Genomic DNA, 21,572 nt, shown 5'->3' with positions numbered 1-21,572 from the left:
ACCATTTCCAGTTATGTTTTACAAGAGAAACTTTACTCAGATACAGCATCCCTGTGAGCATAAAACAGCAACTGCAGTCAGGGTGAAATTTCACATTGATCGCTAATCCCCGCCAAACATAGCAATTATACCATAGAAGGTCAGAAAACAGATTACATAACACTATCATTACTTCAGGACCTTTTTGCTATGTCAAATTACTTTTGTATACTTTCCTTCTCTTTCTTTCCATGGTACTTTTCATTCATGCTGCCTGAGATCTTGTTGATTCTTTTGTTCATGCCACCTGAGATCTTGTTGATTCTTTCGTTCTTTCAAACCCTGAAAAGACCACTGCAGAAGTAGTGTTCCCCACTCTGCAAATAACAAAGAAATATAAAATTATTTTTTTTCTTTTTAAGTGGGAGGATTGCAGCCTTCCTAGCTTGATGAGGTAGCACAGAACAACTTTGTTTCACAAAATTGTCTGCACAAATTATTTTGGCAAAAAGAAGTTGCCAGAACTATTTCAGTGTTGTTGAATCCTATTTACTAGAGCAGCTCATAGTGTTACATACACAAAAAACAGGGGAGTCATAGCCTAAAAATGACAAATATTACATGCTATGCCAATGTGAAAAGGATGTCCAGTTTTTAAGAATTTATCACCACCAGAGATGACAGAACAGTGATGTTTTTTCTTCCAGCCACTTCCAATTATCCTGCAAAATATCTGTTCCTTCATAGGTACTGGATGTACAATCTGGATCCCTTTGCTCATCTCTGTGAATATATTTTTGAATGCTCTTCTCACCTCCTTAATACTGTTGCATTTTCAAGACAACTGATTTCCTTACTTCTGCTTGCTTTGTTCCTCCAGATCCTGAGTTATAGTTTTTAATCTATTATAATGTAATTCATTTCCTTTATATTTGGTACTATACAGGGACAATAAACTTGGGCACTATTCTTTATTTGTAAACACCAACATTTTAAATAGATACAGAAAAGTAAAAAAGGGAAGTTAAAGAGACAGCAGAGGAAATGACTAGTGTATATATGTTTTTGGAAAGGCATTATGAATACAGGTACTATTGGCTCATTTAGCTAACCTGCTTGATTCGCAGAGTAGTTGAATTGAGAAGCATATTTAGTTGCAGTCAGTGTTTCTGCATTGCACATACAAAGTGAAAGAAAGACGGTGGCCTGGCAGACACTTTTCCACTATGAGATAGAAATATAGAGTCATAGAAATAAAATTTAAACTTTGAAACCTGATGTTTCCATAGGAAAGAAATTTAATAACCACCCGATTTTTATGTTGTGGTGAAACTGCAGGGAAATTTTCTTAGTGCTCTGTGCTGCTACATGATTATTTTCAGAAGCTGAGTCTCTCATCAAGCCTGGGATATTTCTGTCTCTCCATTTATGGATAAAACTTTTCTACTGCTTAACTAAACAATCTTTTGCAAAGTGACAGATTTTGTCTCTATTCAGTGTTCACTTCTTAGTTTTTTGTTTTTTTTTTCCAGAATATTCAGAAGCTGTTCCTGGTCTCCCCACATCATATGCTGCTATCCTAAGAATCAAATCTGGTAGTTCATCTTTAGCCTCATTTAATTCAAAGAACAGACCACGATTAAGCAGTCCTTCATTAGGAAGTGTATCTTCACCAGGCTGGAGAGGAGCTGCACAACATTATCACTCCCCAACAAACCTCTACCACTTTTCAGAGACCTTCAAACATGATGGTAAGTGCAGCTTCCCCCTATGAAACTTGGAAACATTTTTCAAAATCAGTACATTTTGTCAGCTTACTTCAGTATTTCTCAGACATAACTTCGAATTTTATTAAATTTCACAAGGTGGAAATGAGCTGCTTTCCTTTAGGTTCTTCAGAAGAGCCTTAAAGTCACCAGTTAAAATATCCTTTCTTAAAGATTCCCATGCAAAATGGTTTTATGCAGGTGTTGCTACATGAAAATAGCAAACCAGTGATTTAAAATTCCATTACAGCACAGTTTCACCTAGCAGCAAAATGTAAGCCATTTTTTATAAATATTTTTCTTTTTTACCCTTGGAATTTTTTTTCATTTAATCATGAATGTTAGTAATATAAATTAAACATGAAGAGTAAATCTTATAAAACTACTTTTTCTCTAAATTATCTATTCTGTAGAATAGATTCTGTATTCTATTCTGTAGTCAACTCTGTCATGCATGTACTCATGTGCATGCTTGGATAGAGTTTCTGGTGTGATATGGTATAATTCACCTCTAAATGTAATAATTCATAGTAAAAAATCATATTTCCCCATGTTTGGTTGCATTTTAAAAAGCCACATTTCTAATAGCATTTCTTTAGTGACAATGATTATCTGAATTGCAGTCAAAAAAGAAAGCCAGAAAGAAAGAAAGGAAGGCAAATGAGGGAGATATTAGAGGATACATATTAGTCTAAGGATATTAAAGAGGAAAGAATTGTGATTAAAAACTTGCAGTTCAATGAAATTCACACAGTATCTTGAGTGTGATAACAGGTTACTTCTCTCAGCAAAGTCTTATTTTTTCCCCTGGAAAATGCCTTACATGTATTGAAAGTTAATGGTGTATACATATGGTTTGTGTAGAAAAACAGCTTATATATACAAACATAAATATGTTCCCTGAATAAATTTTAATCTAGAAAATAAACAATTTGATCCTGTCAGCAGATAAATTCTGTTTGATACCATTTCTGGAATAGGAGAATGTTTCTACATTTGTCCTTCCACTGTAACACTCTTTTAAGCAGTGACTAGAGTGAACTCAGTTTTTGCCCATCCACCAGACACTGATAACTCCTCCCTGACAACTTTTAAAGAGCAGGTTAAAATTAATGTCTATTATTAGAACTACAGTCTGTTATGCTGATCTTTTACAGCACGAATATCTAAAGACTGAAGGAGAAAGCAAAAAATACAGATTAATTGAATAATATAGTACAAGCTGGAACTAGAAATCCTGGACATCTCCAGAAAGCACGGCGAGATTATACCTCAGGGATGATCACCATACCACAGATATGATCTGTGACTGAGGTCAGCAATCATGGCTCTTCTCAAAACACTGGGGCCACACTGCAGCTCAGCAGTTGAGATTCATCAGATTTTCAAGAGCAGGTGAAAAAGCACTGACTGGAGACAAAATTGTAAAAGGGCCATACCTCATAAGGCCTAAAGAACAGAGTATTTGACCAAGAGGAGGGGAGCACCACTCTTCTAAAGACTACATAAATAGCCCTAGGAGACTTATTTCACTTACAGCTCTTGGTGTATCCAGCTGTGTAGACACTTGTAGGAACAGGTTAATCTGAGTCACCTGATAATGTTTTAAAAGCCCTTGATTATCTTAAGTGCCTGCATAGCACAAACATAGGTATGACACTGTATTTAGAAGAGATCAGCATGTGACCAAGTAAGATAATCTGCATCATCTAAGAGGACTTGAACACATTTGTTACGGCAGCTGAATGTTACTTGTTTCTAAACCTCTCTCCGTATTGTTAATAACTTGATGCTTGAATAAATATCTTTGATATTTAGAAACAGAGAATAAGTGAGTGTTTCAATTATCTGTCATTACACTTACATATATTACTAAATTTCTTGATTTTGATTTGGCCTCAAAATATTTTTTTGAGTTTTTTTTTTTAAATTGCCATTTTTACAGGTCTTGAAGTAAAGATATTCTAGTTATCATCCTATAACTGCTATGTGATGAAAGAGTTAAGTGGCCGTGTTTACCAGCCAAGGCTTCCTAAATGATGAAATACTACAGCATCCTGGTAATGAGTGGTAATGAGACTCCACTGCTTCAAATGAGAGGACATTTTTAAGAGGAGAGAAAGCATATTTATATTATTATAATGGAGAATTTTCATAATTCGAATGTCTAATATATTCCATAAATTCAGGAGTGAAGTTTGCCATAAAAAATACCCAAAAATGCTTCTATCAGCTGCTGAATCATACCAGTTCTCAAGCGACTTCTCAAATGATTTCCCAGCTGACATGCTCAAACACCTGACATGGCTTGTAATAAAGTCCTTTTATACTGACTTGATGTTATTTCATTTGCACTTTCAATTCAACATGTGTTTCCTGATATCTTAAATTAAAAGAATTATGCTCACTGCTCACTGCTGACTTTAAACTATTTGGAATTATTTAGCATAAACATGCAGCTAAGGCAATGTGGTGCTGCTCTTCAAACTATGTATCAATGTGTAAAGTCATGACTAAAAAATGTGAATAGAAAGTATGAATTATTCATTAAATACTCTTGAAGAATCATAAAACTGCAAACTCTTATATTTTCCTACTGTTCCAAAAACTTTTGGAATTGCTGCAGTAAAGATAATTGAACTTAACCTTGAATAGGGCATCTCTTTGTCCTTTCATCTTTGGTTAGACACATTTTACAAGAAAATTAAGAACAGTCTATGTCACTACTGAAAGTGTTAAATCAATGAACCCCAAGATATGCAAGATCCAAATCTAATTATTGTAAAATTACAGTCCCTGTTTCCCCACCATCTGTCAGATTCAGCACTTATCAGTCTGAATTATAGACACAAACTACTAATTTTTTTCCATTGCTAAAAACATTTTATAACTTTGATTCATATGTGATTTAGATATTATAAGCTAAATTTAGAACAGATTTATTTGTTTCAGACCACAGAACAAACATTTTCAAGCAACAGTAAAGTCTTGTATCGTCTTGCTTAATAAGTAAATAAACATGTTTCAGAAAAGATAAATCTGAAAATATGAGAAAATAATTTAATCTTCGCAGTATAAACTTAATAATGAATGTACTGTACAATGTTCCACCTTGCAGCACACTTAAATCAATGTACATACCTTGAAGCTCGTGTATCAACCTCAGCTTGTCTCAAAAGGAGTCTCAAAGTTTCTCAGCTTTTAAGTTGACTGAAACAGTTTAAAAATTAAAATGTTTTTTAGAAATGTATATGCTGCAAATATACATGTATGTATATCTGTATATATATATATACATACGTGTCTGTGTCTCTGCTTCTAAATATGCAATATAATTATTGTAAATTTCAGCCACCTTTGTTATTTTAAAATATGCTACACAGGGATTTAACAATTGGAACGTATCTTGCCTTGATGAATTTGTGGGCTTCTTTTTTATTATATTAATGTAAATTTTGAAAATATGTAATATTTTGACATATGATAGTGATATTAAAATGAATAGTATTTTTTTATTTCTTAAGAGTAAAGGTGAAAGATTATATCATAAGACCTACTTGTAAAATTAATATTAGCACTGAGGTTAATTTTTTTTTTTCACTATTTAAACAAAAAACAAAATAGCTTCTAGCTTTTATCCAGGCAAAGCACTAAGTTTCCATTTAAATCAGTGTGAATATACATCTAAAATATTTCTGAATTACTGAACAGGTTCAACAGTCTTGTTCCATGATAACAGAGGTAATCAGATGATCCTTTGGAGTCATCACCTGAAGTTCATACAACAAGCATAACCTGTAAACAAAAAAGGCAAGAAATTCAAAATCAAGTTTGATACAGAGTAGCATCATAGTGTGATCCACCTGTAGCAAAAATAATCTTTCAATTTGTAGGACCAATCTGAAATGAAACAACTTTTTTTAATTTTAATTACGTCTTCTTATATGCAGATTTCAGCAGCATATATGGACTTATGAACAATTTATTCAACCTTCTTAATGTGTCTTGAACATATTAATACCTAGATCACTGGGATGTAGTTTGGTCTGTGTTGTGTCAAGTAAGTGCTTTTCTGGATAGATACATTTCTCTGTATAGGGAGTACAATCATCTGTATTCTAGGATGGAAGGTCTGTTAGTGATCCCTCATTTTAGGCTGCTTTAGAACTTCCATCATTTTACATTCCTTGTGTAGCTTTTCATTAGGAAATTCTTCCATCTCTACAAGGGTTCAAGAAGTCTTTGCAACATGGGGGTGGAAAATAGAGCAATAGGAAAACATTCTTCCTGGTCCTGTAAAAAGTGCTTCCAGAGGGACATGAGCAGAGAAAGGGGAGAAGACCTGAAGGAATACTTCCTTCCTCCATATACAAAGGCTGCCTGAGCGTATCCCCTCACATAAAGTGTTTGCTGTTTCTTCCCACCAGTAGCCCAGACTGAGAAGTTGGCTCCATGATTGATTAGGCCAGTTATGCATCTTGGAGGGTACTTATTTAGGGAAACCTTTATAGTAACCGCATTTTTCTTCTATAGAAGTACAGCACTTAGAATTATGCTGTAATAATAGTGTCAGTGCAGCTACAATTTTTGAGGAGTTTGAACAGTGTCATGTTTCCTTCCTGCCCACCTCTGTGTTCCAAAGGTTCCAGGAATTAATTCATTTTCTCAGTGTATTAATTGATTTTTAATTAATTTTAATTTTGATTTTGATTATTTTTATCAAAATTGGTGGCAAGAAAACAACTGTTGAGGAATTACATTATTTCAGTTGCTACACGATTTAAAGTACAGGAAACTTCATTCTCATCTGCAGCTTATTGTTACAATATCTGCATTGCTTAGGAAGAAGAACTAAACATCTGATTTTTTTATTTTTTTCATCAGAAACTGAGGGAGAGAATGAAAGTAAGAAAGAATGTCTGTAGATAAGAGAGAGAAACCACATTTTGTCTACTGTCTGATTCGCCAGATACTGATTCCAGTTTACATTCCCATGAGGATTAAAATACTTGGTACTAAGAAGTCACATGTCCCAGAAAATTTAAGTGCAGAAGTGCTGTAAGGAGCATGCTGGCACTCAAAGAATATAGAAGCACTGCTCTGAAGCATATTCAAGAATTTAAAAGGGGGATTTTTTCTTATATTTTGAATGTTTTCCATATCCTTGCCTCTCTGGATGACAGCAGTTTAAATAGTAAATCCTAATGAAAGCACTTAATGCTTTTAATTGCCCAGGTTGAAAATGGCAACTTAAAACTTTTTAAGGGGACCACAAACTAGCTGTTGCACTGCTGGTTCCAGTTAACACCTGTATTCCCAAGACCCTGTGGTAAATCACTGTTCTTAAATAAGATAGCACTTAAAGCAACCAGTTTTCTGTATTTTATTTAGTAAAAATCTCCATGAGGAACAGAAATATTTCCCTTGAGAAATCATAATAGTGAATTGAAATATATACATGCTAACATGTATGTTGAATATTCATTTAATTTTATGCTCTTGATAAGTTAAAGAGAAAAAAATAAGGTGTGGAACTCAAATCCTGCCATGCACACTCACAAAGGACTATCCTGTTTAAGAGCTAGGTCATAGCTAGAAAATGGGTGTAAAGAAACCTGATGCCTTTGGACTCCTGAAGGCATCAGAAAACATTCATAACTATAAAAGACCGTGTGTGTAAACATATAGCTCATATATCCATATGTACAAAGGTATATACATAAATATAAGAAAATGAGGGCAATAAGAATAAGGCCATGGATATTTCCCCAAGAAGACCACACAACGCAGAAGAGCCAGCCAATGGTTCATGAATCAGAAAATTTTAATTCAAGGTCACACAGAGGGGTTGGGTTGCTCCCCTCTCTGTGGCTCAAGGGGAGTCTGCAGCTGTCTGTGGGACCATGGTGTCCAGAGGTGCTTCCTTGTCCTAGGTCTATGGCTGAGTCAAAAGCTACAGAAATCTCTGTCTGAGTGGCTTAGGGAGAGGATAAGAGTGTGCCATGGTTTGGTCCTGCACCTACCCTTGCATCTTTTTCATTCTTTCCAGCAGTTGTAGACTGTGATACTATATTTTGTCTACAGAGTCCCTCCTAGGGAGAAGATAAAATCATTAATCTTCATTAATATACACTCTATCCATATGCCTACTAACTGCATGAAATAACACTTAAATCTAAAGCCATGATTTAGATTTGTTATCCTTAATTAATTCTTGTTTTTTCTAAACTCTAGCTCAATGTCAGTTCTGTTTATTTACACCTACATTCATTAGTATTTTCTTTTGTGCAATGCCAGAAGCAGGTGACCAAATTATAAGAAACAATCCACACACTGTATTTGTACCAACACTTCCTTGAAATAAGTTTTGCAAACTGAGTCCTTTTCCCCCATGGCATTTTAAGATAAGTTTCTCAAAATTTATTACTGGATTTTATTAATTATTTTATTTTTTATTATTATATTTTATTATTTTATTATATTATTAATTGTTATTATTATTATTTAAACTTCAATAATAACAGTACACATCAGAAATCACTTATTGTGATTGTTTAGTTTGTGGTTTTATTTTTTTAAATAATGCAGATATTTGTGCAAGAACACATATTTCTGCCAATAAACCCAAGCAAAACAATGTACCTACACAGTAATATAAATATGCAAAACAGAAATCCACGCTCCTTTACACAGTCTTACAAGCAGAGCTAATAAATTGGAAAATCATGGGAAAGAGAAACTACTAATTGCTGCTGCTCTTATTTGCTGACTTTACAAATTGACAGGCTAATTATTTGAAACTATTCCAGCAGAAGCATACACACTTGGAAATATAGGTGTTTTCAAAATTAGCATATGAATGGTAGTGTAAAAAGACAAAACTGAAGTGTATAATAAGTGTGCAGTCACTAAAAAGAAAGGTTGACAAGCACATTGGGGTCTTATGTCATCTTTTTACTGTATTGTAAGAGAGTTGAGAAACCCCAAATGTAAGAATTTAAAGACATGGAAATTTGCATCTCAAAAACACTAACATGTGGAGGGAGAACTGTGTCTCCCACATTCCTTATGCTTTTTCAGACTCCAAGTCTTTTCTTTTCTTTTCTTTTCTTTTCTTTTCTTTTCTTTTCTTTTCTTTTCTTTTCTTTTCTTTTCTTTTCTTTTCTTTTCTTTTCTTTTCTTTTCTTTTCTTTTCTTTTCTTTTCTTTTCTTTTCTTTTCTTTTCTTTTCTTTTCTCTTCTCTTCTCTTCTCTTTTCTCTTTTCTTTTCTTTTCTTTTCTTTTCTTTTCTTTTCTTTTCTTTTCTTTTCTTTTCTTTTCTTTTCTTTTCTTTTCTTTTCTTTTCTTTTCTTTTCTTTTCTCTTCTCTTCTCTTCTCTTCTCTTCTCTTCTCTTCTCTTCTCTTCTCTTCTCTTCTCTTCTCTTCTCTTCTCTTTTCTTTTCTTTTCTTTTCTTTTCTTTTCTTTTCTTTTCTTTTCTCTTCTCTTCTCTTCTCTTCTCTTCTCTTCTCTTCTCTTCTCTTCTCTTCTCTTCTCTTCTCTTCTCTTCCGTCTTCTCTTCTCTTCTCTTTTCTTTCTTTCTTTTCTTTTCTTTTCTTTTCTTTTCTTTTCTTTTCTTTTCTTTTCTTTTCTTTTCTTTTCTTTTCTTTTCTTTTCTTTTCTTTTCTTTTCTTTTCTTTTCTTTTCTTTTCTTTTCTTTTCTTTTCTTTTCTTTTCTTTTTTCTTTTCTTTTCTTTTCTTTTCTTTTCTTTTCTTTTCTTTTCTTTTCTTAAGAAGCCCCATGTACCAGTACATTGTAGCCCCATGTACCTTTTTCTGTTTATCCAGATATTCTAAGGCTGTTAGTCTTAGATAATATGATAAAGGTTATTATTAGCATGATAAATTAAAAACTTAGGATGATAAAGGTTGCAGTTCCCAAAACTGTGAAAACATAACATGTGGTGGAAGTTGTGTGGAGTTGGTAAAATAATGTAATAAATAATTTTCAAGTCAGTGACCAAGCCCCAAGTCTTCAGGTGTACCTTTTTCACTTCAAGCTGCTGTTGGTGGGACCAACAGCAGGATGCTGTAAACTGCTGAATGTGTTGTGCCATCCTCAGTAAGAACTGGAAGATGTCTATCCCATGAATATATGAAACCCTACAACTTATGGAGAAAACCCTGCTCCCATATGTTCCATTGCAAGTAGAAGGACAGTGCCACTGTCTCTCTGCACAAAAATTATTAGGCTGGTGCTTTAAAGATGAAGAGCACCACGCATTTAAAGCATTCAAGAGTCTGGAGTAAGTCTAAATTTATTAAAATTCTACAGGCTTCTGGTGCACAGTGAGAATTTTAGTTATTCAGACCAACATGATCAGGAATACTCTGCTCATGACCTTTTTCTTTTCTGAAGGCTTACACTTCTCACTTCATAATATGCATGCACTGGAATTATAGACATGTTCTATGAGTGTCCAGCTTTACTAGTTCAGAAATGTAAATTCTTATTAAAATACAGTACATGCCAAAATTAAAGAAGACAATGGAGGAAAATTAAATGTCAGATTTAGCTATATATTATTTAACAGCAGACACCATTTTTTGCCATTAATTCTCTAAGTAATTTTTCTTAGCAACTCCTTGACATAAAGGGAAAAATTGTGTATTGCTTTTCTGTGACATAAGCTGCTGCAAGCAGTAGGAAAAATTTTGTTTACCTTCCTCTTCATAAGCAGAGTTAATTCTTAAGTATCTTGAGCTTCTCTCTAGACTGCAGGCTAAAATATGTCTGAAGAGAAAGCCGCTCTTCGGTATAAAAAACACTTAAATCATACTATGTGCTTTATTCTTCACTTAGTAATGTTTCTTATATTTATTTTTATCTTTTTTTTTTCCTTTAATAATTGCTTTATAATGTAGCATCTGAAGTAATGGAACATGAACCTGTGGAAAACAGATATAGTCATGCATACTTTAACCATGATATAAATTCTATAACACATTTGCATTTTTTCAGCTTTTTAAACTGTGGCACTTCTTTTTTTCACAGAAAGTGTTGATTATGGGCCAGTGTTTGTACAAGAGCCAGATGATATGATTTTTCCAACTGATTCTGAGGAAAAGAAAGTGTCTCTGAATTGTCAAGCACGTGGAAATCCTACTCCCACATACAGGTATCTGCTTCAGAATTTTATTTTTTTTTTAGCTTTCAGAATATTAGCTCCTGTTGTCCTGCTCTGAGAATCACTGTATTTTGGTGAGAAACAACAGAAACAGTCCTCTGACACTAATGGTTTTCCTATAGAATGTTTTTTGTGATTATGAATAAGTAAGAAGCAGAAGTGGCAGTGATTAAAGATAAAGCTATATTTTAAGTTTCAAATTATGTACTCTCTGCATCATTTCTATTCATGTGGAGAGACTTCTTTTGTCCAGTCCACAGAAGTTTGTCTGTGACAACTGAAAAAAAACCAAAATATTTAATTCTTTGGGGTTTATTTCTAAACATCTATCAAGCTACAAAATACCATCCCAATATATAGGGAAGGCAGCAAAGCATATGTACATTACATGAAGTGACTTTGGACTACAACATACAATGGCTGAGTCAAATCTGGTGTTTTTCACTCACAAGTCTACCATTTTACTCCTCTGCAACCATCAGCTGTTGCTTATTTTTCCATACAGACTTATATGCCACAGTTATCCATTATTCAAGCCTATGATCACACCTGTGATCTCAGAGCGCAGTTTATTGATGGTGCACCCTTACAGGTGGTAACAGTATGTTGAAGTCACCTTACCCGTTTGCTGGATCTGTCTCTGCTCATATTTTATACAAATTACTAGTGATGTAAGAAGGCTGGGGGCACATATTGTTGGTTATTTACTCCACATATCCTTCAAATTTTCTCGTAGTCATTCTTCAAATACAAAGGGAACACAAGGACTCTCACTGTGTTTTGTCATAGGTGGCAATCATCAGTTCTGCATTTTGTCTTTTGCCTTTTACCCTTATTTGACTTGTGAATTCCTCAGAATTCTGGTTGAATCTTCCTTAGAGTTATTTGAATCACAACTCTTGCATTTCTATAACTTGAAGAAATTCAGAAGCAGTACTATCCTTAGCCATCCCTACCAAAACAGCACTCAATCTGCCTCTTTGTAACATATGGATTCATTAAATGGATCTGATGCATGATACAACCCCCCCGGCTCAAACAGCACAGGCATGAGTAAAACATGTAACATGGGATTAGGAATGAATATCCAGAAATTCTCCAAACTACAATAGCAAGAATTCCTCACTCTGTGGTATGAAAACCATGTCGCATTCTTCTTTACGGACATTTTTTGTTACCTGCTGGTGATTTGTTGATTAAAAAAAAATAAAAAAATAGTGTATTAGTTCCATATATTGTGAAAGTGCTGTTGGTCCACTAAACATAGCCTATGACTATGGGAAAAAGGCACAAATTCACCCCCAAAGAAGAGTCCTGTATTTGGGTCTCCCAGACAACCTCATTATTCCTGTAGAAATTTTGTCTGCAGAGAACTGATGTTGTCTCCTTTCTTTCTTCATTTAACCATTTTTTGCATTTTCCCAGTGGAATGCAGTCAACAAACGCAGACTTTCAGCATATTTTAAAGGGTGACTACAAAGAGGACAGGTACTCTTTTTTCACAAGGAGCCACATAGAGGAGGCAAGAGGCAAGGTTTCATACTCCTCAATAATCAGTGAAAGCTTTCAAGATGCAAATGAACAAAATGTTTGATTATCTCATCTAGGCTCCATTTCCCATATAACACTGGAGCAAATGATCTTTTAACATCACTTTCAACCTGGGTGTTATATGGTTTTTTGATATCCATTTCTTCAGTTCTCCAGACATTAATTGGTGCCAGCAGCCTCATAAACAAACTTTCCTGACTGTTGCTCATGGAAGGAGAGATTTAACCTAAACCACCTAATTCAAACAGCACAGTTTAACTTCTCCTTCTATTGCTGCCACTTGTCTGCACAGCGCTTGCAAGTCACACTAACATTCAAGGGAGGGAAAAGAGGTAAAAATTGCTCTCTGAGGAAGATACTATTCTCCAGGACAAATGTAGAGGGAATTTAGCCTTAAAAGATCTAAAGATATACATATTTTTGAGTATGCTATTGCCCAACTACATTACCAAAGGCCAGCTGCACTGGACCTTTATTTACATGTGCTCTGAGGCTTGTGCTGCTAAGAATTATTTTCAGCCAAAACCAAAGCACAATATGTATTTATTTAAAGTTACATTAAAAAAAAACCCTACATCTAAAGGACTCAAAATGTCAATATTAAGTTATCTCCGCCTTTTTAAAATTAATTTCTTTAGTCTGTACAATTTGTGAGTGTTTGTAACCTGTTTACAATTTTTTTTTTGTTTTTTTGAACATGACTTTGTTTTAATATAATGGAGAAGGCTCACATAATTTCAGACGTTCTTCCTTTCAAAGAGCTTTGTTTCCCCTTGTCCAAACTCTACCCTGAAATAATAATATTTAATTTCTTAACTTTCAGTCATTAAGGTATTTCGAGACATAGTTTTAGGGAATAACTCCCTGAGATAAACTGATTCTGTTTGCTTAGCATTTCTGCAAATATACTTTAGCATCACAAGTCAGGACTAGTACAATGAAGATAAGTGTGATCCTTTGATGAGGAATACAGACATTTATAGACTTCCTGTGGGATCTCACAGGTCAGCAGTATTATGGAGCTACAAGCAAGCGTTGAATTCCCTGAGATGCCTCTTAACTACTCAGCTTTCACTGATTGTGAAACACTGCATGTACTCTTTTACTTAGGACACACATAAGCTGGGTAATAATGTTTTTGTCAGTATCATTTCCTGTTAGAAAAGGCAATTTAAAAAGTTTTCTATAAATTATTTTTTGTCTGCTTAAGACAGATTATAGTATTTTGAAATGTTATCTATCACTTTTCTTTAAGAAAAAATGCATCTGAGGTTTCCTAACAATCTGTGATCTTAGAAATGTTATATTTTGGTTTCTATCCTTCCAGATCAGCCAGGGTACCTAGAAAAAAGTCACCATATCCTGTGTTTCTTTTCATATAATGTACATAGATTATATGAGGGAAATACAATCCTTCAGGATGGACCCCAAGATATGGAGGCGAGTAGCTATCGAGATCCAGAGTTTTGAGGTAGAATTCAAAGAATACATCTTTCCATTGAACTTAACTGAAAATGAAACTAAAGGAAAAAAAGAGAATTTTACAATATTTAACAGAATTTTTTGGCAGTTTCCACTTGGAAATACCAGAACATGCATTTTTTGCGTTTTCCCTATCTAAATTTCCATTCAAGATCAATTAATTTTGCATGCTTTATTTCACATATATAGACAAGGATATATATATAAAAAGATAACACATGTTATGATTTTACTCAAAACATAAACTAATTAATCAATTTTTCCAATTGAAAATTATTTTCCTTTTTAACTCTTCTGTGTATGAATCTATTTCAAAAAGTAGTTAATTCTACCAAACTTCCCTTGCTATCCTTTAAAATATAAATAAATTGTCAATGTCATTTAATTTCTTACATTAAACTAAGCAGAGGTACTCTGCAATCAAATGTCCACTTGTGAAAAGAAGGGACAAATAATAGATTCACAGTTCATCCAAATTCTGAAAATTCTGACCTTTGGATTAAGAGATATTCACTGCTACTGCATCTGAATTCTGCTCTCTGCACCCTATTCACCATGAATATTAACAAGATAGGGTGAATTGATAATTATTTTGCTTTGTTAAAGTTGTGTCTGGAGTTTAAATGTTGCCAAGTTCTTCCAGACTTCACTGATGCCTGACAAAGCTTGCAGCTTCCTGGAGACTTCCCAAGCCAACTTTGAAGCCGCAGAATAACAGCAAAAGAGTAATGAAAGAAATATCTGGGCATTATAATAATTGTACCCTATCTGTTTACACTGCTTATCTCTTCCTTGTATTCTTATTACAATTTAATGTAATTACACTTTGACAAAAGAGCAAATTTAAAAGTCTTATGTGGTTGTTATTTTTAATTCAACTGCAAATATACACACTCATATAAGAGGTTATTCCTGACTACTGAAATCTATTAATCTACTACACAAAATATTTTTTCATAGACCATTACAGGGTTTATTGCTTCAGTCTTTTGAGATGAATGACAGGCTGAGGCTTTTTGGCAGACAATCACTGAGACAGGTGAGAAACCCAACCCATAAAACTACTTGCACAACTGAAAAATTATAAGACTCTTAGTTTACTTCTGAAACCTCATAAAAATAAGTGTTTATTCAGGAATTATTCAAAACTTTGCCTCATTTGAGATACTTTCTACATTTCCTACAGCCTGGCTTTTTCCATCTTATCTTTACTCTCATCCTTGATTTTACTGCTCAGCCTTCTTATTCCACTCCCAAACACCTCCCTAACTTAGGAGACTCTTTGGACTGTTTATTTGATCTTGGTTTCCATGTACCTAATAACTGCCAGGAACTGCCATTGGCCATCCAGAAGTTAATTCCTGTCTTCGGTTCCAATCTTTTAATTATCTGTGTACTGATTCAGCTGATATTATTTGGTCTTTATCTGTTGCCAAAATCCTATATTGCGTAACAGCCTATGTACATCAATCTACCCCCCTGCTTTTCACAGGTCTTGTTTTTCCTTCTTCTATATTTAAATTTAAATGTATTTAAATGAGGTATCTCTGTTTCTTGGGCTGAGAAGATCAAACACTGAAAGAATAGAAAAAAAAGTTTCCTTGTTTGCATGCAGTGCAGACTCAGCTCTGCTACCTGTATGCTCAGCTTGGCCTAAGGCTTTAATAATAGAATATAAATTAAAACTTTGATTATCATAAGCACAGTAAAATTCTTATTTCTGACATAAAGGATGCATCTGCTATGCAGTTTTCAAGTCTTAAGCCTTTGTGAACATTAGTTTTTTTTTGGGGGGGAAAAAACAGAAAAAAGAAGAGGTCATTATTTTCATTCAGCATAGGCAAAACAAAGAATATCCTTTCTCTTCAGAGGTGGAAGATTAAATTTTGCTTGTGGTTTTTGCTATTCAAGTTTTGCCAGAGTAATGGGTTCCTGCACATGATATCTTTGAATAGTTGTCTTCATTATTACAACTGTAGCTGTCAGATTCTGTCCTAAGTTTCATATCTTCATTTGGCTATTAAATGCTCAAGTAGTTTTTTTTTCTGTTTTGTTTTCCCTAAGATGGCTTCGAAATGGAACTGAAATTGACATTGAAAGTGATTATCGCTTCAGTTTAATAGAAGGAAGCTTGATCATCAGCAACCCAAGTGAAATGAAAGATTCTGGACAGTATCAATGTTTAACTACCAACATATTTGGCAGTATTTTAAGCAGAGAGGCTGTTCTTCAGTTTGCATGTGAGTAACATTTTTTAATATATTGATAAATCAGACTTTATAAGGCACTAAATTGTAATTTGAATACATTGTACAAGTGATACAGACATTGTTGGGCAAGAATCTCAGAATTAGAAATAAAATACTTAGCGGAAGAGAATGATTTTCTGTAGACTTGTTACTTTTAAAATAGAATCATCTAGAAAATATCTCTAGTACATGATCCCAAATGCTGTACTTTAATGGCATATTTGAATACTCTGCAATGATGTATTTCACTCATTGCTAGTTTCCTGAAACATCTACCATTTTGCCACAGTATCTGAGCAAGAAAGAAAGAACTGTAAACTTAGGAATAGAATGAGATAAAGTGCCTATATATCTGTTAGATAGTCTGCACCTCTATTTTTTTAATGTATATATGTATATAAATATATATGTTTTATATCCTTGTTTTTGCATATGGATCCAGTGTACCTTCATACATTATAGAGCTGAAGGTGCTTTTATAGTTGTTAATGGAAACTAAAAATGTCTTAACTTTTGAAATTATTCACTACAATATAATTTCAGAAGTTATCAATAGTTCATGTTCCCAAGTAAATGCTATGATCTATCAATAGCATGCTCTCTTTCAAACATACTAGCAGAAAAAAAAGGGCCAGGATTTCTTTTCAACCCTATTTTCCCTTCAGCATTTTAGAGGAAGGAATCCAACATAATTTTATTACTTTATCTAGATAAACACTCCTACCAGGAGTGTTTTTTAAGAGGAGGAGTGCAAAAAGAACTCCATCCTAGTTTCTCAGATCCCACTGGAAGTAAGACATTACTGTGAAACATGAGGCAGCTCTTCATATAGCCGCAGCTGGAGCAGTGGTTTTTAGGAGAAGTTGCCATCTGCATGTCTACTAATACATCTGGTGTTGTCAAGACCTCATCAGATCTGTGAGGTCTGATCCTCCCTTAATCCACCCCCCCGGTCAAGTCAGACCTCTTAAATCTATTGCTTAGCTGCTGTGTATTCCATCAAGGTGCTTGTTAGGAGATCATGGCACTATCCACTTACTTCTGAGCTGGGAAGAGTAATGACATTTGTCAAAGTTTGCTCCTGCCAGGGCAGCATGTTTAAAACTCTAAGTCCCACAAGAGTATCATGATATTACTGGACTTCAGTCTTAAATGTAGCTTCTGATAAAAGTCCACTTCATTTTGTCTTTTAGACAAGAAAATTATCCTACAACAAATCTCTTGATTAGAGAACCCAACCACTGGTAAAAATATATGGTTCTGTGGGTCTGAATCTTAGATTTCTCTTCCCATCTCAAGAGTAAGGCTAAGAGGTGGCTATTTAACCTCCAATTAAAAAAAAAAAAAAAAAGAAAAATACAGGGAAAATGAGAGCTGGAGCTCAAACAACAGAAGACCTATGAATTTCGAGAGCTACATCTACAGTTCATTCAGGCCCCCATACTTATAATACTTATAAAACTTATAATATTGCCTCCTCCAACAAAACAAATTAAATCAAGTTAAAAAAAAAAAAGAGATTTGTTTTAGTAGGTTTATTTTCATTGGATTTTTAAGTTTGTACTATCTTACACACCTACTTTTAAATGTATCAAAATTATTACATTGAAATGTCTGTAATGTGATTTCTGTTCATTAAAGTATTTAGAAATTTTAATGAAAGTTTCTTAGGAAAATTTAATCATGGAATACTATTTGGAAGGGCTGAGATGTAGTAAATAATGCTGCAGGACTTACAATGGAGAAAAAACTGTTATAAAGACATAAAAATATTTTTAAAATGATAGAGTAATAACTGATTAAAGTTCTTTTAGAAGCTTGTGAGAAACTTGTTCACAAAAGCAATATCAAGTTCAATGTGTATTTGTAGCTCTATTTCTATGTAGTATGATACTCTCTTCCACTCTTGTTTTAATGCTTCTTCAATTCCCTGATCTTAAATGGTTGATGTTCATGGTGAAATAATATTTGCATTATGCAGCATCTCAGATTTTAATATTGTTTAAATTAATTAAAGTTTCATGATATCATCACACTGTAAACTCATACTAACATATCAGAAGCTTGTATCACTGAAATGCTGTTGTAAGTCAGATCCAAGGGCCACCCCTTCCAGTGCATCATCACCTTTACAGTGTAGTATTTCTTGTTAACAGCTGGCCTACATGTGTCCAGTTGATTTCAGTAAGAAAGAAAGTAAAGCATTGGAATAGATTTTTTTAAGGAAATGTCCTAACCTTAAAGTAATTAAAGTAATTGGTGCTCTGCAGTTTTACTGGACTCTAATGTCTTGAAGGATAATCTATAATCCCAAGGATAAACCAAGCCATTTCTGACTAACAGATACAGAGCTACGCAGAATGTCGTTCATTTTCCCTTTTATCACTGAAAACTATGGATTCCAAAAGCTTAGAAACTTAACACTTTCATAAGAAAAAAACCCAAAACCTTGGTTCGTGGAATTGTTGGAATGCATGGGTTGTACCTCTGTGGAAAATAGTTATATCTTTGCAACCTGGAAGCTGTTCTTCTAACTAAAAAAAAGAAATGGCATGCAGCTCAAAATGAAACAGGGACCATTAAGCATGGCCTATCTTACAGACAAAATATGTACTCTAAGGTGCCTATGCAAAAATATCATGAAACCCAAAAAAGGAGAGCATGTTCATCACACTGGCTCTTAGTTCTCTCCCAGTTCCGGGGCCAAAAGTCCTGTTGCTATGGTTATTATCATGTAATTCACCATTGGTGATGCATTGCAAGTATAAATGTTTATGTACTGTATCATTTGCATGTGTGTGCACAGTTAAAATAGGAAATCCTTTCAGATACTTATGTCTTTGGATTTGAAAGAGAAAGAGATAAGGTGAACACTGTATGTGTTTAGAGATATAATACTTTAAATAGACCACTTTATCACTGGTCATTTTTATGAAGCAAAGTTGGAAGACGAGTTATGTGCAGGGAAAGGACTATTCAAAATTTTAAACTACCTCAGCAAATACTTATGAAGATTTAAATTCAATAAAAGTTCTTTTTTTCCCTTTGCATTTTCTATGATGTCTCATGCTCAAGGTCATGCTGGTTTATGTTATTTTAAGAAAGCAAGCAAAAAAAACAAAAAAGAAAACTATCTCAAATAGTAAATGAAATTAGAAATATATTAGAAAGCTGTAAATGAAATTAGAAATATATTTCTTCAATAAAAACAATGTATGATGAAAAATTGAAAAAAATATTTCAACTTGACTAAGTCTACCTGCCTTAGTGCAAAACAACTGCATATTTTTGTATGTGGTTCCACAGCTTCTCATTGGAACAGTGTACTAATAACTTTGGCTACAACAGCAGATGCTTTTTGTGCTTACCTTTGCCACTCTTACAATCTCTGTATTCCATTAGGTCACAAAACAAAATTGCTTTCCTTTATCTGTGGATTATTTAACCTTTCACAACCCTGCCATCTCAGTGAATCTCAGTGATATTTACAGCCTGGGCTAAAAACCTAAATAAGTGGTAGGGGAAAACAATTTCTCACCTGTCATTTATGGAATTCCTCACTGCAATTTTATTAATCCAATTGTCACTGTATTCTTTGCATAATTTCCTTTTTTCTTGTACTAAATCTTTTTTTCCTTTAATCTACAAGGAAGGGTATGGATAAGAGACAATTTAAATGTCCTTTTCCAGTGGATGATCTGTGATGACTGACCAGTGATGTACAGAATAAGAAGTCATCCATGATGCAGACATATAAATTGATAGTTTCCTAGGAGCCTGTGCAGTGCCCATTCTATCACAGCACACTTTTGTCAGCCTTTTAATTGACTTCACCTACTAAAAAATTAGTTTTATCGTCTGTGTTTCTTTCTTGCCATCATGCTACCTGGACACCTTGTTGAGTATATTTCATAATTTCCTAGCATTAATTTGTGAAGAGTTGATTTATTTAAACGCTCTAGACTTGAGAAAAGCTTTTGTTTTTCATGTTCATTCAGAATTCACCATTTCAGAAGATGCAGAATTACAAAATGGTATTACAATAGCAACATTTCGTTCTAAATCATATCAATCTAAACAGTTTTAGGTACTATAAATGAAAGGTGATAACTGAAGAGAGAAAATAAATCAAAATGCAAGTAGTTATACTTTCATTTCCAAAAGTATCCCTGATCATTCTGTAATAAACTTTTAAGTTTGTGACTGCTTTCCTCTGAAAGCATCACAGCTGTGTGAAGAGTGTTACTATGTGAGTTAAGAATAGCTAAACCTCCGACACTGACCCGCATAACAAAATTTTTGGATTGTATTTTCATTATCTCAATATGCCCTCTTTAGAAAATATATGCTTAAAAGATACCCGAAAACCATGTATAAATGCCAGAAAAAGTAAATTTTGTGTAGAACTGTTTGCATTTTATTCATAAATAATTTATTAATTTAAGAGTGTCATTCAGTGAACCTGAAATGAATGTGAATTTGTCAAATTCTACAGTTTTAGCTGTTTCAAGCCACAGTTTCCTACATAAATTTTCAAACCACTTGCACATATCTACTTCAAAATTCTGCAAATCTATCCCTTTCTTTTGTTAACAGGATCAGGGAAAAAAAATCCAAAATAACTGGAATATATGTATTTTTCATACAAAAATATTGAAAAATTAAGTTTTCAGTTATATTAGAAGTCTGGAAAATTAAATTATTTGAATTTTAGCTGTGGTGATACTAACGTTATTTATAGAAACATTCAACCTATATTACTAAGTTTAGTTGTGCAAAGTCCTGAGAACTTTCGCTTTACTTTTAAAAAACATTTCATCTTTAAGTATCTGCATAATCCTTTTGAATTTGATGGGTTGATGTACCTTTTTAAAATTCAGCACATGCTTAAACTCTTTGTTGTTGTTAAAGATGAGGCTTCCTGAAGCAAGATTTAAAACAATCTGTATGGATTTGTTGCCAGTGCCATCATGACAGACATATAATAGGTTTAATTAAGCCTTCTGTCATTCATTTCTTGATTCTTTCTTCTAAAAGTGAATAAATACCTTAGAATAATAAACTTTATGAATTAAAAATAGCAGAACTCATTACAACTCATTGTAAGCAGCATTTCTCAAAGCTCTCCTTTTGGAAAAGATAGATCCTGGTTCTCTGTTGTGGCTATGGTGAATCATCAATGAAAAATTGCCTTCAACCTTGCTTTACAAAGGTGAATCTGGGTCTGAAAGCAAGTATGGGGAAATCAATAAAATAAGAAGATCACCTAAAACTATGAAGACAGCACCCACTCTTTCTGAAAGAATGGCAGAATTCATTAATTTTATATGTTGTTCAAATTTTCAAACAAATCACTGAGTATTGCCAAACAGTAAACCCTC

The 21,572-nt window shown here is 33.7% G+C and overlaps 1 protein-coding gene across 1 annotated transcript in view; it reads left to right on the top strand.

The window, feature by feature from the left end:
- Positions 1–21,572, top strand: part of CNTN5 (contactin 5) — a 310,963-nt gene that overhangs the window by 77,347 nt on the left and 212,044 nt on the right. The window contains exons 2-4 of the mRNA XM_058846829.1: positions 1,512–1,730; positions 10,777–10,900; positions 16,007–16,182. Coding sequence (XP_058702812.1) covers positions 1,512–1,730; positions 10,777–10,900; positions 16,007–16,182 — 519 coding nt within the window. The remainder of the gene's footprint in view (positions 1–1,511; positions 1,731–10,776; positions 10,901–16,006; positions 16,183–21,572) is intronic.

The sequence above is a fragment of the Poecile atricapillus genome, chromosome 1 (genome assembly GCF_030490865.1).
Source record: "Poecile atricapillus isolate bPoeAtr1 chromosome 1, bPoeAtr1.hap1, whole genome shotgun sequence".
Classification (NCBI taxonomy): domain Eukaryota; kingdom Metazoa; phylum Chordata; class Aves; order Passeriformes; family Paridae; genus Poecile; species Poecile atricapillus.
This window is presented reverse-complemented; position numbering and strand designations above follow the sequence as displayed.